Source organism: Triturus cristatus, chromosome 3_1, assembly GCF_964204655.1.
Source record: "Triturus cristatus chromosome 3_1, aTriCri1.1, whole genome shotgun sequence".
Taxonomy (NCBI): domain Eukaryota; kingdom Metazoa; phylum Chordata; class Amphibia; order Caudata; family Salamandridae; genus Triturus; species Triturus cristatus.
Genome location: NC_140583.1, coordinates 12,523,448 through 12,539,605, shown reverse-complemented (window position 1 = coordinate 12,539,605; position 16,158 = coordinate 12,523,448). Strand labels below are relative to the sequence as shown.

General features: G+C 46.7%; 1 protein-coding gene across 1 annotated transcript in view; it reads right to left on the bottom strand.

The window, feature by feature from the left end:
- The window catches only part of PSMC3 (proteasome 26S subunit, ATPase 3), a 137,262-nt gene that overhangs the window by 89,204 nt on the left and 31,900 nt on the right, over window positions 1-16,158 (bottom strand). The window contains exon 6 of the mRNA XM_085646541.1: window positions 1,366-1,503. Within this exon, the coding sequence (XP_085502667.1) occupies window positions 1,366-1,503 (138 nt within the window). The remainder of the gene's footprint in view (window positions 1-1,365; window positions 1,504-16,158) is intronic.

The window sequence follows — 16,158 nt, the reverse complement described above, 5'->3', positions numbered from 1 at the left end:
CCATTGAATTAAAGACCGGGTTAGATTTAAGAAGCCACATTTATAGCGATGACATGCTGCGGAGCGTGGAAGCGAAATATTTATTCCTTTGTCCCACCTGCAGGTCCCTACTCCCATCTCAATCCTCTGCCAGAGTTTAAAAAAGAATCCTTCCAGAATTCTGACCCTATGTGAGCTGGCGCCAACTCCCCTGAGCTTTGCTACTTCGGTTTCTTTTCAGGAAACCTCAGGAATATTCCTTCGGTTTTAGTGTTATTTTGGTCTTTTGGATGTTCAAATTGTGAATGCTCTATGGTGTTGTCCAGATATTCTCTTTTACGTACTATATCAACGTTGTTATACAGTCTGCACATAGAAGCACATTGTGTAAATAAACATGAAAAAGGCGCTTCAAGGAGGGTATTCTTCATGCTGTTGAACAGATTATGCAGGTCAAGAAAAAGATAAACAGGTTTTAAGCCACTCATGCCGCGCCCAGGAACATTCGATAAAGACTCAAGAAACCAAGACTGTAAAGTGTGGCATTCTCTTAGGCTAGTTTTTGGATATCTGAGCAGCGTGTTCCAGACTTCACATTATTCAGCATTAGACATCATACATTTGGACTCTTAGAAGCCCAGAATGCGGATCCGAGGAGCCAAGTCCTGGGATAAATGAGGCAACGGCAGTGTAAAAAGGACACCTACTGCTGATCAACAAAAAGAGGCACTGAGAACCCTTGAAAAACAGTGAAATAAGTAAGTACCACCACAGTGAGCATTATCATCTTTCTGATTATGGGAAATGAATGCAGCAGCAGCCATTGCAGTCATCTGCCTTTGGTTTCAAGAATGCTGGGTGTTTTAAGTTTCACAACATTAAACGTACACAGTAAAAGGCAAACAATTGGACACAAGATTCTTAAATTCTTTGCTTCAAAGATGAAGGGCACCCTGAAGAGTTACACGCAGATAAGAGCTTCTAAATTGGTATAAAACAGGCCAAAACCAAATGAAAATCCCATAATGACATGTTCTGATCGGAGATAAATCTGGGCTGATCTTGGATATTGCTCAACAACAAGAAATATATGAAACTTGGCAACCAAGAAGATCATGCGGTGCACAAAGGAAGTTTCTTGTGTGAGTCAAGCACAAGCTTCAGACACGCATGCTTCAAACTCCCATCACCCGCATGGACACTCTTCAAACTCCCATCACCCGCATGGACACTCTTCAAACTCCCATCAAGCGCAACGCCACTCTTCAAAATACCATCAGACGCAACGCCACTCTTCAAAATACCATCAGACGCAACGCCACTCTTCAAAATACCATCAGACGCAACGCCACTCTTCAAAATACCACCAAGAGTACGGAGACTCACCTCCTGGATCTGCTTGTCCAATCCACCAATGTCGCTGTACTGCTCTGTAGGCCTCTCATCTACTTCCATTGCCTTCACACGGGAATCGTACTCGGTGGGGAGAGTCTCCAGGATCAGGTAGGAGTCCTTATTTACCCCCTTTAAATAACAGGCACAGAAGAGGTGAAATGTTAAAATATTAAAACACAATCCGAGTGAAGCATCATCTTACAAGTGCGGACAAAACTCTATTCCTGTCCGAATGCCAAAACGGAGATTACGTCCCACAAGAAGAGGCTAAATAGGGTGCCCTCTCCCTTCAGGGCACCAAAGCTAAAACCTCTTGTAATTGCCCACCCAAATGTGAATCAAAAGCCCAGATCAAACTCGCTTTTCTCCCTAGAAAAGTAATATACCCCCTACCAGTCAACAAGAGTAAACCCACACCCCTCGAGTAAGCAGACAAAGCCACCCTCTGAAACCAGTTTTAACAAAACCCATCCTAAGAGCAGATTAATCCAAAACCCGGTCCGCACTGGGACAGATCAAACTTAACTATGTAGTCGACGAAAACTAGTTTTAAGTCCTCCTCTCCCACTAGGAAACTAAACTCTACTCCATATTACCACTTATGCAAACCAAAGCTTTCTCCACCGGTCCAGACTCAGTCATCTGGCTCCAACAAATACAAAAATCCTTTAATGACGAGACAAGCCCAAGAGCCCGTTCCTTGACTAACAAAAACCAAATCACCCTTCCTGGAACAACAGAAACCCAAGTCCTCTACCATGATACACAAAACCCAAGTCCCCACTGTGAGAAAGTGGCTCTGTATATACTGTTCCCAAATAGGTACAGTGTGTACAGAGTCCACAGTCCCCAGAGGTTTGGCAGAGGCTAAAGTTAGATATAACCTTACTCTCTAAAGTGGTAGCTTGGTCGAGCAGTAAGGCAGTATCAGAGGACAGTGTAAAGCATTTGTTGTACACACTCAGCCAGCAAATGGTCTCACACACAAGAACTGAACTTTAGGCCAATGGTTTATATATAAAAAAATATATGCTCGTTTTATTATAGAACCAACAATAGGTATTAAAATATACTTTGAGAATGAGAGGCTTTATATAAATACTTTTGCAACATGCTATTGACTTTTGTAGAAAGTTACAAGTGGTTGCAATAGGCAACACAATTCTAAACACAATAATGCATTGAGTTCAATGGAAGTTTTATGTTATTTGCCACAGATTACTTTTAGGATTACTTTTGGAATTCCAGTACTGGATCCTAGATTCAGTCCTGGGTCAGTACTTGGAATCAAGTGATAAAAGTCGACTTAATTACTGTGATGATTTTTAGGCAATATTTTGCTATTTAAAAAGTTGACACTTAGAAAATATTTCATAGAAAACAGTCAATGATTCCCTATGGCAGAAAATTCAAGTTGCAGGTATAGTATGTTCTCGTTACTTTTGTAATCCAGTACTGGGTGCCTAGACTCAGTACTGGGACCTTTATCCAAAACAGGTAAGTAATTACGTTTTCAGATATTATACGATTTTTAAAGAATATTTAACATTTGCAGAAATTGACACTTAGAAGAAATTTCACAGAAAAACAGTCAATGGTTTCCTAGGGGAGAAAATTGGGTTACTGGTAAGCACAGTTGTAAGTATTTTTCAGAGTCAGTGCTGGGCACCAAGATCCAGCACTGGGAGCTCACCTAAGAGCAGGTGAGTATTTTCGTTTTCGTTACTCGGCTGATTTTTAGTGAATATTTTAAGTTTTGAAAAGTCCACACTTAGAAGAAATTTCAGGAAAGGCCGGTCAATGTTACCCTATGGAGAAAATTGAGATATCGGTTTAAAGGTAAGTACTCGACTGGCAGAGTTAAGGTTCTGGGCATAGACTCAGGGGTCTCCCAGGGTCAGGTAGGTACAGTTTGTTCACCCTCAGCGGCACAAGGGCGGCCGAGTGCAGAGAGAGTTAGGCCCAATGTTATCCTATGAGCGGTAGGGGGGACTTGGTTGGTGGCTGCTGACTAGCAGGCCACGCGGCTGTGGGAGCTGGGCTCCTGGTCACTTACTCAGGGCAAGTAGGGAAGTAGATGGGTGTAGAGGTTGCACTGCCAGGGCCACTCGGGCGGCTGGGTGCAGGGTGCTTTTGAGCAAAAGACACACAATTGATGGACGGAATGCAGAACAAATCAAAACATTCTCCCCCAGTCAAGAGATCGGAGTTAAATCCATCATTCTTTTGCTCACCATGCCACCCCAGTTTAGACCTGGCATTATGCAAATCAGTCTTGACCCTGTGCCTCATGGGTACAGTCCAGCCCGAACTGCCAAGCCAGGTCCTCCCTGGACCGGAAACAAGCATCCTAGGACCGGTTTCGGGGTTTCACCCCTCTTCAGCCAGGATAGCTTGATTCCAGTGGCATAGTGAGCCCAGGACCCACGTCTGGGCATACCTGGCGCACTTGAGGCAAGAAAGCAAAAGACACACAATTGATGGGACGGAATGCAGAACCAGGGCCACTCGGGCGGCTGGGTGCAGGGTGCTTTTGAGCTTTCAGGCGCTCAATTGATTTCAATGGGAAATCTCCGGTTTAGAAAAAGACTACAAGCTCGGGGACGAAGATTCTTCAGGTGCCACCACCACTTCGAGAGGTAAGTTGGGTAGTTGGAGGATAGGTAGGTACCCCGGGACTGGGCACAGGGGGCACGGGGTGCCTTTTGGTGTCGGGGAATCTTACCCTCCGTTGATCGCGGTTGGGGGGGCACCTGGTTCTGAGGCTGCAGGTTTCTTCAGGAGTGTCTAGGTAGGTCCTTGGGTGCCGGACTCGGGGTCACAGTCGCCGTGGGGTCGTCCTCGTGGTCTTTGTTCACTCCGGCACAGGCCAGGCTTGGCGAGTGCAGAGTGTGCTGGGTTTGCGGTTCCGGGCTGCTGCCAGGGATTAGAAGTAGTTTTTTTGAGTAGAGCCTCTACTCATGGGAGTCCCAGGGGGCTTAGAGTCAAAAGGTAGCCAGGTCCTCCGGGGTTTGCGAGGTTGCTGGCCAAAAGAGATGCCGGGTTGGAGCAGGTTCGAGGGTCGACAGGCCGGTAGGGCTGGGGAAAAAGCAGTTGGTGTCTTCTTCTTAGCAGCTGCAGGGCAGGTCTTCTTTCTTCTAGCTCTTCTTCGAATTTTGGAATCTGGGGAAGGAAGGTTCAGGGTGCCCCTAAATACTAGATTTAGGGGCGTTACAGGTAGGTGAAGGGCAGGGACCAATGGGTCCCTGTCCTGGGGTGGGTACACCCCCTATCCTGCCACTCTCCTGTTGGAGGGGGGCAGTAGCCTAGTCCTGATTGGGCAGGGCTTCCCATCTTCAAGATGGCGAGAGCCCGGAGATGTGCTTCACCTCGCCTCCCCCACCTGAGGAGTGGGGTTGGCAGGCTGGCACATCCCCTGTCCTTATTTGGGGTTTCCGGCCAAGCTTCCCGCCAGAGTGGGTAGTTGCAGTGGCCCGGGGAAGCTCACAGAGGCGGCATGCCTTTGAAGCTTCCCCCTGCCCATCCTGGGTGAGGAGATTTAGCACCTCGTCCAGGATGTGCATTGTTGCAGACCCAGGAGAGCAGGGGCTCTCCTACCCAGGGGCCCAGCAACATGTCTGATGTGTGGCAACCTAGGCAGCCTCAGAGCAGACGTGGATTGTAGGTTAGGTTTCAGGGGGCCTCTCTAAGATGCCCTCTGTGGTGCTTTGTACATTAAATCACACACTGGCATCAGTGTGGATTTAATGTGGTGAGCAGTTTGATACCAAACTTCTCAGTCTTCAGTGCTGCCATTATGGTGCTGTGGAGTTCGTGTTTGACAAGCTCCCAGCCCCATATTCTCTTAGCTGGCAGCACTGCACTTAGTGCCCAGGAATGGACCTGGGTACTGTAGGGGCACAGGGCTCCTGCTCCTGTGCCCACACCATTGGCATAGGGCACCCAGCTAGAGGGGTGGCTGATGTATGCCATGGCAGTGTAGGTGGTGGGCATGGCACACAGGGATGTGTGCCATGTCGACTCTGTTTTGTCTTGTACCCAGACACTCAGCCTGCAAGGGCGGTGTGTGTGTGTGTAAGGGTACAGGGCCTCTAAGAATGGCACAATGAGTGCTGCAGCCCTTAGAGGCCTTCCCTGGTCACAAGGCCCTGGGTACCTAGGGTCCCATTTACCAAGGGCTGACATGTGGCCAGGGTTTGCCAATTTGGGTTTTGGGTTTTAGGGAAGGAACATAAGCCATGGGCACCTGATTGGCAGGAGTCCAGGGCACACTCATTCAAAGTACATTCAGCAATTCAGCAAGAAATGGGGGCATACCATGCAAGAAAGATGGCACTTTCTCACCCCCCCCCCCTCCCCCCAAACGAAAGGTGAGGAGACTAACCTTGCCCTATGGAGTCTTCATTGTCTAAGTGGAAGAACCTGGAAAGTCCATCTGCATTGGCATGGGCAGTCCCTGGTCTGTGTTCCACTTCAAAGTCCATTTCCTGTAGGGAGATGGACCACCTTAGTAGTTTTGGATTTTCCCCTTTCATCTGCATTAGCCATCTGAGAGGTCTGTGGTCAGTTTGAACCAGGAAGTGAGTACCAAACAGGTATGGCCTCAACTTCTTCAGGGACCAAACCACAGCAAAGGCCTCCCTCTCAATGGCACTCCCAACGCTGCTCTCTGGGGAGTAGCCTCCTGCTTATAAAAGCAACAGGTTGGTCTTGGCCTTCATCATTGGTCTGGGATAGGACCGCTCCTATCCCTAGCTCAGAGGCATCAGTCTGCACTATGAACTGCTTGGCATAATCTGGAGCTTTTAGAATTGGTGCTGAGCACATTGCTTCTTTCAGGGTGTCAAAAGCCTTTTGTCAACTAACTGTCCAGTTAACCTTCTTTGGCATCTTCTTGGAGGTGAGTTCTGTGAGGGGGGTCACAATGGACCCATACCCCTTCACAAACCTCCTTTAGTACCCAGTCAAGCCAAGGAATGCCCTGACCTGGGTCTGGGTTGTTGGAGCTATCCAGTCCATGATGGACTGGATCTTGGGTTGTACTTGGCCTCCACCTACAAGGTGGCCCAGGTACACCACAGTGCCTTGCCCTATCTGGCATTTGGATGCCTTGATAGTGAGGCCTGCATTTTGCAGAGCCTCTAAAGCCTTCCCAAGGTGGATCAGGTGATCCTGCCAGGTGGAGCTAAAGACAGCAATATCATCAAGATAAGCTGCACTAAAGGATTCCAGCCCAGCCAGGACATGGTTCACCAACCTCTGGAAGGTGGCAGGGGCATTCTTTAGCCCAAAGGGCATTACAGTAAACTGATGATGCCCATCAGGGGTGGAGAATGCCGTCTTTTCTTTTGCTCCTGGGGCCATGCCAATCTGCCAGTACCCTGCAGTTAAGTCAAAGGTACTGAGGAATTGGGCTTCCCCTAATGTATCTATCAGTTCATCTGCTCTTGGAATAGGGCGAGCATATGTCTTGGTGACAGAGTTGAGCCCTCTATAGTCCACACAGAACCTCATCTCTCTCTTCACCTTGATGAGGTTTGGGGACCAGAACCACTGGGCTAGCCCAGGAAGGAACCCTGAGGGTTCAATGACCCCTAACTCCAGCATCTTGCTGACCTCAGCTTTGATGCTTTCCTTGACTTGGTCTGACTGTCGATAGATTTTGTTCTTGACAGGTGCACGGTCACCAGTGTCCACATCATGGGTACACCAGTTTGTCAGACCAGGGGTCAGGGAAAAGAGGCTAGCATACTGCTGCAAGACTTGCTTGCAGTCAGTCTGCTGTTGGGCAGAGAGGGTGTCTGAAAAGATCACACCATCTACTGACCCATCTTGTGGGCAGTAGGAGAGGAGGTCAGGAGAGGTTCACTCTCTGCTTCCTGTTCCTCATCAGTCACCATCAGCATGGTGTTGTCAGCCCTGTCATTGTAGAGCTTAAGGCGGTTCACATGGATAACCCTTTTGGGTGTCCTGCTAGTGCCCAGGTCAACTAAATAGGTGACCTCACTCTTTCTTTCTAGGATAGGATAAGGGCCACTCTATTTATCTTTGAGAGCCCTTGGTGCCACGGGCTCCAAAACCCACACTTGTTGCCCAGGTTGAAATTCAACCAGTGCAGCGGTTTGGTCATACCAGTGCTTCTGGAGCTCCTGACTGGCCTCAAGGTTCTTGGATGATTTTTCCATGTACTCAGCCATTCTGGACCTTAGGCCAAGCACATAGTCCACTATGTCTTGTTTGGGCTCTTGAAGAGGCCTCTCCCAGCCCTCTTTTACAAGACAAAGTGGTCCCCTTATAGGATGACCAAACAGAAGTTCAAAGGGTGAGAAACCTACTCCCTTCTGTGGCACTTCTCTGTAAGCGAAAAGCAGGCATGGTAACAGGACATCCCATCTCCTTTTGAGTTTTTCAGGGAGCCCCATGATCATACCTTTCAATGTCTTGTTGAATCTCTCAACAAGGCCATTGGTTTGTGGGTGGTAGGGGGTAGTAAACTTATACTGCACCCCACACTCCTTCCACATGTGTGTTAGGTAAGCAGACATGAAGTTGGAACCTCTGTCTGAAACCACCTCCTTAGGAAAACCCACCCTGGTGAAGACACCCAGGAGGGCCTTTAAATCGAGTGTTGCCTTAGTTTGCATGCCACTAGCGGTATTAATGGCGCTGGGGGAAGAGCGTATGCAAATCTGCCTGACCAGTTCATCCATATCGCATTGCCCTGTGGATGTGGGAACCTGGCGGCAAAGCTTTGGCATTTTGCGTTTTCCCTTGTGGCGAATAGGTCTATCTCTGGATGACCCCACTGCTGGAAGTACGGTTGGAGTACTGATGGATGTAGCTCCCACTCGTGCATTTGGTGGCTGTGTCTGCTGAGCAGATGCGCCATCTGGTTGTCCTTGGCCGGGGGGGTGTTCCGCCATGAGGAATATGCTCCTCTGAATGGCCCACTTCCACATGCTCTGAGCCAGATGAGAGAACTGTGGAGAGTGTGTTCCTCCCTGCTTCTGTATGTAGTACATGGCAGTCATGTTGTCCGTCCGGATCAACACGACTTTGTTGCACAAGTGTACTTTGAATGCCTTCATGGCTAGGAAGATTGCCATCAGTTCCAGAATGTTGATGTGCATTTTCTTTTGCTGTGTCGTCCATAGTCCCTGCACTGAGTAATTGAGTACATGAGCTCCCCATCCCTGGAGAGAGGCGTCCGCCGTCAGTATTATTTGCTGAACAGGCTCTTGGAACAGTCGGCCCTTGCAAAGGTTTTGTGGATTCCACCAATGCAGAGAGTTGTATGCCCGACTGCTCACCAACACTAGGTCTGTTAATTGTCCGTGAGCCTGATTCCATTGACGTGCTAAGCACTCCTGAAGCGGGCGCATATGTAGTCTCGCGTGCGGGACTATGAAAATGCAGGAGGCCATCATGCCTATCAACTGCATGAACACTCGCGCTGGAAGGGAGTGTTGAGGTTTGAACTTTGTGATCAGCAGTTGCATGCTGTTGATCCTCACTAAATTTGGCTGAGCTGTGGCTGCCAGAGTGTTTATGGTCGCGCCCAGGTACTGTCGTACGTGTGCGGGTTGAAGATGTGATTTTGGGTAATTTAGTGAGAATCCTAGACTGTGAAGAAGGTGAATGGTGAGGGACATGTGGCTGGCACATTGCTGGGCTGACTTTGCTTGAACAAGCCAGTCGTCCAGGTAAGGGAAGACGTGAATGTGCTGTCTCCGTAGATGTGCAGCCACTGTCGCTAGGCACTTGGTAAAGACCCTGGGTGCCGTCGTTACGCCGAAGGGGAGAACTTTGAACTGATAGTGATGCTCCTGAATAGTGAACCTGAGATATTTTCTGTGTGATGGGTGTATGGGTATGTGGAAATACGCATCTTTCAAGTCCAGTGTGGCTAGGAAGTCTCCCTGACTGAGTAGCGGTAGAACCTGCTGTAGGGTGAGCATATGGAAATGTTCTGATAGAATGTAGTGGTTGAGGGGTCTCAGGTCTAGTATAGGTCTGAGAGAACCGTCCTTTTTTGGGATTAAGAAGTACAGAGAGTACACCCCTGTCCCCTGTTGGTTGACGGGCACGACTTCTATTGCACCTTTTTGCAGCATACTTAGTACCTCCTGCTGCAATAATGCCAAGTGCTCTACGGACATAGGACAGTGCTTTGGCGGTATGTTGGGTGGAGTGGACGTTAATTCTAGACAGTAACCGTACTGGATAATGTCCCTGACCCACCTGTCTGTGGTGATGGTTTTCCAGACTGACAGGAACTGCTGGAGTCTCCCCCCGACAGGTGTTATGTGGTCGGGGGGCAGGGAGAAGGCGTCACTGTTTGTTTTTGGGGGAGGACCTGGTGTTGCCGTACCCACGTCCTCTGCCTTTGGTGCTGGATCTGTGGAAATATGGATTTTTCTGGTCAGTTATGTCCCCTATCTTGGACCCCAACGGTTCTATGTGCATGTTACAAGTACATGTATGTTCCCTCCAGTTCCAGTTATGAAGACGCAAACACATGTGCGTCCACCGTCAACATGTCCTCTGTCAGATCCGCCATGAATAGGCCGGATATTCCATTCTTAAGTATGAAAGGCCACCGGCTTTATATGGTTCACTTATGCCATTTTTACAGTCCAGGCAAGTAGGCCCTGATTCTGTCATCGAACTCTTCTTGCCTTCTGCCTCTGAAAGCTCCAGTCTGAGCCTGCATCTGCGACCATGAACTTTGTCTCATTCTCTGCGCGGCTCACGAAGCCTGACATCAGCCTGCTGCCTGCCAAAAACTGTATTTCACCTTCGAAATTATCTGCTCCGATCCCTGCCCAATGCATTCCTGTCTAGTAGTTTAAGTAAACATTCTGCCAGCTACCGAGCAAAGGCACGGTTTCTCTGTCTTTATGCAAGTAATTCATAGCCCTATTACTACGGAAGATTTCCGCCCTCGCATCTAGTATAGACACTTAGACGCTTGTACACGCACTAACAGTCAGTATAGTCAGTATAGAATAAGATTCTACTCTCTTTTGGATAACATAGTTCTTTAAACATAGGATGTTAGATATGATTTGGGATTAGGTTGACTTGACCCTCCAGACTTCTGTCGCCACATGTAGAGCTAAATGTCAAGTCCCCTTCACCCCCTAGTCGCACGTCAATCACACGTCATACTGCTGCGCGCGCATTTCTGCCAAGTATTTCTGCTGACATTGCGAAATTCTTTCATGTAACCACCCTCTTATGACATCACATCTGATGACGTTCTTTAAATCACTCCCAGTTACGCCTATTTTTGCTACGCACGAATATATTATCACCACTATCAATTGTTACGCCTCTTGTATTTGCTTCACTGTAATGCCTATTGTATAAAAGTAATTGATTGTCAATAACGTATGTACTTCACTTCCTGAACCTTCGTGGTGATGGAACCTGGAGCAACCGATTATAATCGACCATTGGAATAAAGCCCATTCCGAACCTCTAATACCACGGATTCTGCCTCTTATTTACTGAGCTATTTTATTATGTTTCTGTATCAAATTAAGTCCCGGTAATTAAATTATTTACCACATGAATGGCGCCCGAATAGGGACACTTTCTCATCTCACGCGCCGGCGGTGCGTTGCAGGCCCGGTCTCCTGCCACAGCTGGACGGACAACAACGCGTACCAGCAGGATTTCCTGTATCTCCCTCCGGTCAAGCGGGGGCGACTGAGGCTGCGATCAACACCCAGACGAGGCGGTGAGAAGTGCGAAGTATCCCGACCAGAGCCTAGCTGAGAGAGCAAGATCCGAGGTATACAGAGGCCCACCAGTTTCCGAAGTCCCAAGTCGAGTCCGGTTTCCGAGGTGTTCGAGTCGAGTCCAGTCCGGTTCAAGTTCAGTTTCCGAGGCCTTCCGTTCCGAGCTACCCGGTGAGTACCATTACTGGGGAGGCGTTCTGGCGTGCACATAAGTTGTGCCGGTCCAGACGGGTTTGGGTACACAAATCCGGTCTGCACTGTTTTAGCAGTGTATCTGTACTGTTTAGCAGTACATCTAGTATATCAAGTATATAAATTCAGAATAATTCAGTTCAAGTCGAGTATTATGTTTAGTGATTAAGTTTTCCTTAGATCGTATCATCATTGTTGCTCAGGAATGTTAAATGTTAAATGTTTTTAGTACGTTCTGCATATTGTGGTATGAATGACTGTTCATTATTGTGATTACTGTATTAAGTTTGTTCAAGATCAAGTATCAGATCAGTTCTCAATATGCCGCTCTTTTCGAAATTAAGACAGATCACAACTAGAAAAGGGGTACTCGAAGAAGCTGTTCCTATTCCTCCTAGGGACACTCCAGGGTACTTCATGTATCATAAACATGGCCTAGATGCTATATTATTTCTTGATTTATGGGTAGACTACACTAAGGAATTACCAGAAAGTCAGAAGTGGCCCGCAGCTGGGACCTGGGATGCAGAGTGCATCGTGAAAGTAGAGGAAGAATTATGGAAAAAGAAAGCTAGACAATCACAGAAAGACGCCATTGAATTATGGCGTAAAGAATCGTATAGACGTACAGAAAAAGCACGTAGACAGGAAGAGAAGAGTAAAGAGAATTCAAATGAAGTCCGAGAAAACCTATTAATTGAAGAAGGTACACGAGTGAAATCAGAACAAGTAGACAGACAAAGACATGCCCTTATGAAGGGTATGTATCCCCTTCTGGCCGAGGGATTACCTAAGGCTACTGCGGGGATACCAAAAGACTTGCCACCTCCATTATTTCCAATAAAAGTACATCCCAAGGGGCATCCTAGAACCGCAGAAGATGTTTTTCTTTCCTCATATTTAGATGACGCAGCTCCCGAATATGCTAATCCCGCCCCGCATAGACCGCCTGCCAGGGAGATTCAACGCCAAGATCCAGTATCCGTATCTTTACAGCAACAAGTCCTGACACAAGTTCCGGCAAGCACATCTGTTTCTGCATCTGTTCCTACAGCTACTTCTATAGCTGTGTCCACACCTATAGTTGCTGTATCACGTTCAACGAACCCTTTCACACCCGATACCCCAGACGGGGCTACCGGAGGTGCTACCAATATTTTTTCTACGCCACCCAGAATAAATAAACTTACCTTTCAAGAGTCAGCACATTCACGTACCCCCAAACTCATAAATGCCCGTACACTTAAGGAACTTCTTATAGATTGTAGATATGACCCTGTGCCCGGAAAAGAGGACGAAATGACCCTGGCATCATTACGTATCAGACGAGCCGCGGTGTATTTAGGGAAGTTACCAGGAATGACTATGCATCTAGATAATATATATCATTTTGTCCAAACAGGGCGAGATTCTGAATGTATTAACAGAGCTATGGAATACCAGAAAGTGGAAATACAGGGGGAACTGTTACGTTTCCTCATAAATTGTGTGATCAGAAATCAAGACCGACCGGGGGTAGACCCGGAAGCAATGCAAATTCTTACCAGATGGAGCCAGAATATATCAGAAGGGAGACATGATAAGCAAAACTGTATAATAGCCATGTGCCGAAAGATCCGTAAAGAAATAGAACGCCTACACGAAGAGAGATTAGCGGTAGACCAGTTTGAACAAAATGAGGAGGAAGGATCAGGACTGCCCACAGGACAGTCAGAAACCATAGCCTATGTAGGTAGAGGAAGATCTTGTAATAGTACCAGATGTCTTACTGACCCGATACGTCCGATATGTCTGGAAAATAACAGGAATTCTCATACACCTATAATAAATATAAGGTCCTCCGAGCATTCGTTCCAAACCGCTGACAAATCACTCCGAGAACGAAGGGGTTATCATTTTCTCGATTCTATGGATGAACAAGAATTAGCCAGGTCAGCCGTTCAATGGGTTGATAGTCCCGGAATGTACAGTGATGATACAGTAGCACACACATTTTTGAATCTCACCCCAGCTGAACAGCGTTTAGCTGGGATTTATATGATTCAACAACTCCTTATACTACATCAGAGTCAGCATTCAGATCCTGGTCCTTTACCTGAAATACTGACTGAATTACTCAAGAATAGATGGAGAGGTTCAGGTACTAAGTTAATTAAAGAAATACTAGAATCAAGAAAGCAGTACATTCTTTTTGTATGCCCAGAACATGTCTCATTGCCCATCAAGGAAAGAACCACGTATTACATGGACAGACAGAATCCCTTACGAGAAGTACACCCAATAAAAGGCGAGGACAATGAGTTTAAACGTGTATATGTATATACGCCCATATCGAAAATAGAATTGTTAGAAATGAAGAAAGTGGTACCCAGTCATGACAAAGACCCAGCGGGTTTCCACCGAGAAATTAAAGACATGTTACTCATGGGAGAGTATACCTATCCCGACATTATGACCATATTAAAGGTATTGATGCCTGCTGGCATTTACGAAAAACTCAGGGAAAAAGAGTGGGAGGTAGGCGACCAAAAGATAGAATGGTCAGCATTAGAAGCAGAAGAAAAGGCCCGAACTGCAGGAGCAGGACTTGGGGACAAAACTAAAGCACTACCAGGTTTACTAGTACAGGTACTGCCACGCTTATTGACTACGAAAAAGGAAGATTGGGGTACAATTTCAGCCTGTAAACAAAAGCAAGATGAAGACACTAGTGATTTCTATGCACGATTTGAAAAATGTTTTGGTATAAATAGTGGCATAAAAGCAAGTAGCGAATCATACCCACATCTGTTTGTGACAAAATTAGTTGAAAATTCCTTGCCCCAAGTGAAGAATAGAGTATTAAAATTCGAGAGTACCTGGCAAGGTAACACCCCATCACAAATGTTACAAATGTTACAGTATCATCACAATAGAATTAGAGAGGAACAAGATCATGAACAAAGACGCATGAAAGACACGAAAATGAAAATGCTAGTCTCCCAGACAGTTCCAGCTGAAGGACATAAAAAGGGTACGACACATTCCGGTGATTCAGCAGGACCTGTGAAAGGGACATGCAACTATTGTAAACAACCAGGTCATTATGTACACGATTGTCCAGTCCTGAAGCGTAATATCGCCACAGGTATTACAAAAGAAAGACCACGGCCACTTAGACAGGATCAGAATGAACAAGGAGCCCCGCAGCATGCACAGTCCATGCCAGTTCCACCACAGTCTATACAGTTTGTGCCAGCTGCACCAGCGCTGCCTGTTGCTGCCACACAAACCACGACACGACAACTGTACCAGACCGCACAGTATGACTATCCTGATTATCAGCGATACGCATGAACCAGCCTAGAGAGGGAAGTTGACTTACCCCTTATCGAGGTCCCTGTAGATCAAGAAGGACCTTATGTACATAGTGAATTATTAGGCCAAGACCGAAAAATTTTACTCGATACAGGGGCAAGTCGAACAACTATAAAACGTAGTGAAGTTCCAGGGGTACCCCTCTCAGGCTCACAAAATATTTCCCTTGGTTTTTCAGGAAAACCTATTGTTAATGAAGTGTCACAACCTCTTCCACTTACGATAGGACCTTTGACCCGAACTACAGATTTATTGCTTACTAAATCATGTCCAGAAAACTTGTTAGGAATAAAAACACTGAAAGCTCTAGGAGCTATAATATGTTGTTCTCCGGAAGGAGTACGATTGTTTTTACGTGATATTAAAGGTCATTATGTGTCTAGAGACATGGATCCCCGATTGCAGACTTTACCTACACATCTATGGGCACAAGGCCCAACTGATGTTGGTTGCATGAATATTACACCATATCGAGTCACACTGAAGGCAGGAGTGGTACTACCACGAATGCGACAATACAAGTTACCACCAGATGCTGTAGTGGCTTTACTACAAATCATTGACGAGCTCATTGCCCAAGGAGTGGTTGTCGAAACCGACTCCAATGTATGTAATTCACCGATAATTCCGATTCTTAAACAAACAGATCCGAAGGCCCCGCCAGTATATCGATTGGTTATTGATCTGCGCGAATTAAACAAATGCATTGTGCCACAATTCCCTGTGGTCCCAGATATCTCATCATTACTGACAGCTATTGATTCCGAAGCAACATTCTTTACTGTAATTGATCTCAAGAATGCTTTTTTCAGCGTCCCAATAGATCCGGAAAGCCAATATTTGTTCGGATTTAGTTTAAATGGACGTAGCTTTAAATTCTCACGCGCACCTCAAGGATTTACAGAAAGCCCCAGCATCTATAGCCAAGCACTGAAACGAGAACTCGACAGTATCCACATGCCAGTTAACACTGCTTTGCTTCAATATGTCGATGATCTGCTGATCACCGCGAGAAGCGAACCCGAATGTGAGAAAGCATCACTGACAGTTTTACAATTTCTAGCCGAAAAGGGGCACAAGGTGTCCCCTTCTAAGCTGCAATTCTGTGTCCAGCGAGTTGTTTATCTTGGACACTCGCTGTCCAAGGAGGGAAGGCAGCTTACACCCGACCGCATTCAGTTAATAGCTAACATGCCAATACCCAAGACACAAAAGGAGGTGCGGGCTTTCATAGACCTCACTTCATATTGTAGACAGTGGATCCCTCAGTATGCATTTCTAGCAAAACCACTCATTCAGTTGACAACACAGGAGGCAGCTACATCGACTGTTCTCCCTTGGACTCAGGAACATACACAAGCTTTTGAAAGCTTAAAGAAAGCTCTATGCCAAGCACCTGTTTTAGCAACACCATGTTACAGAAAACATTTTACACTCTTTGTTACAGAACGAGAAGGTACTGCTTTGTCAGTACTCACACAGGAACAAG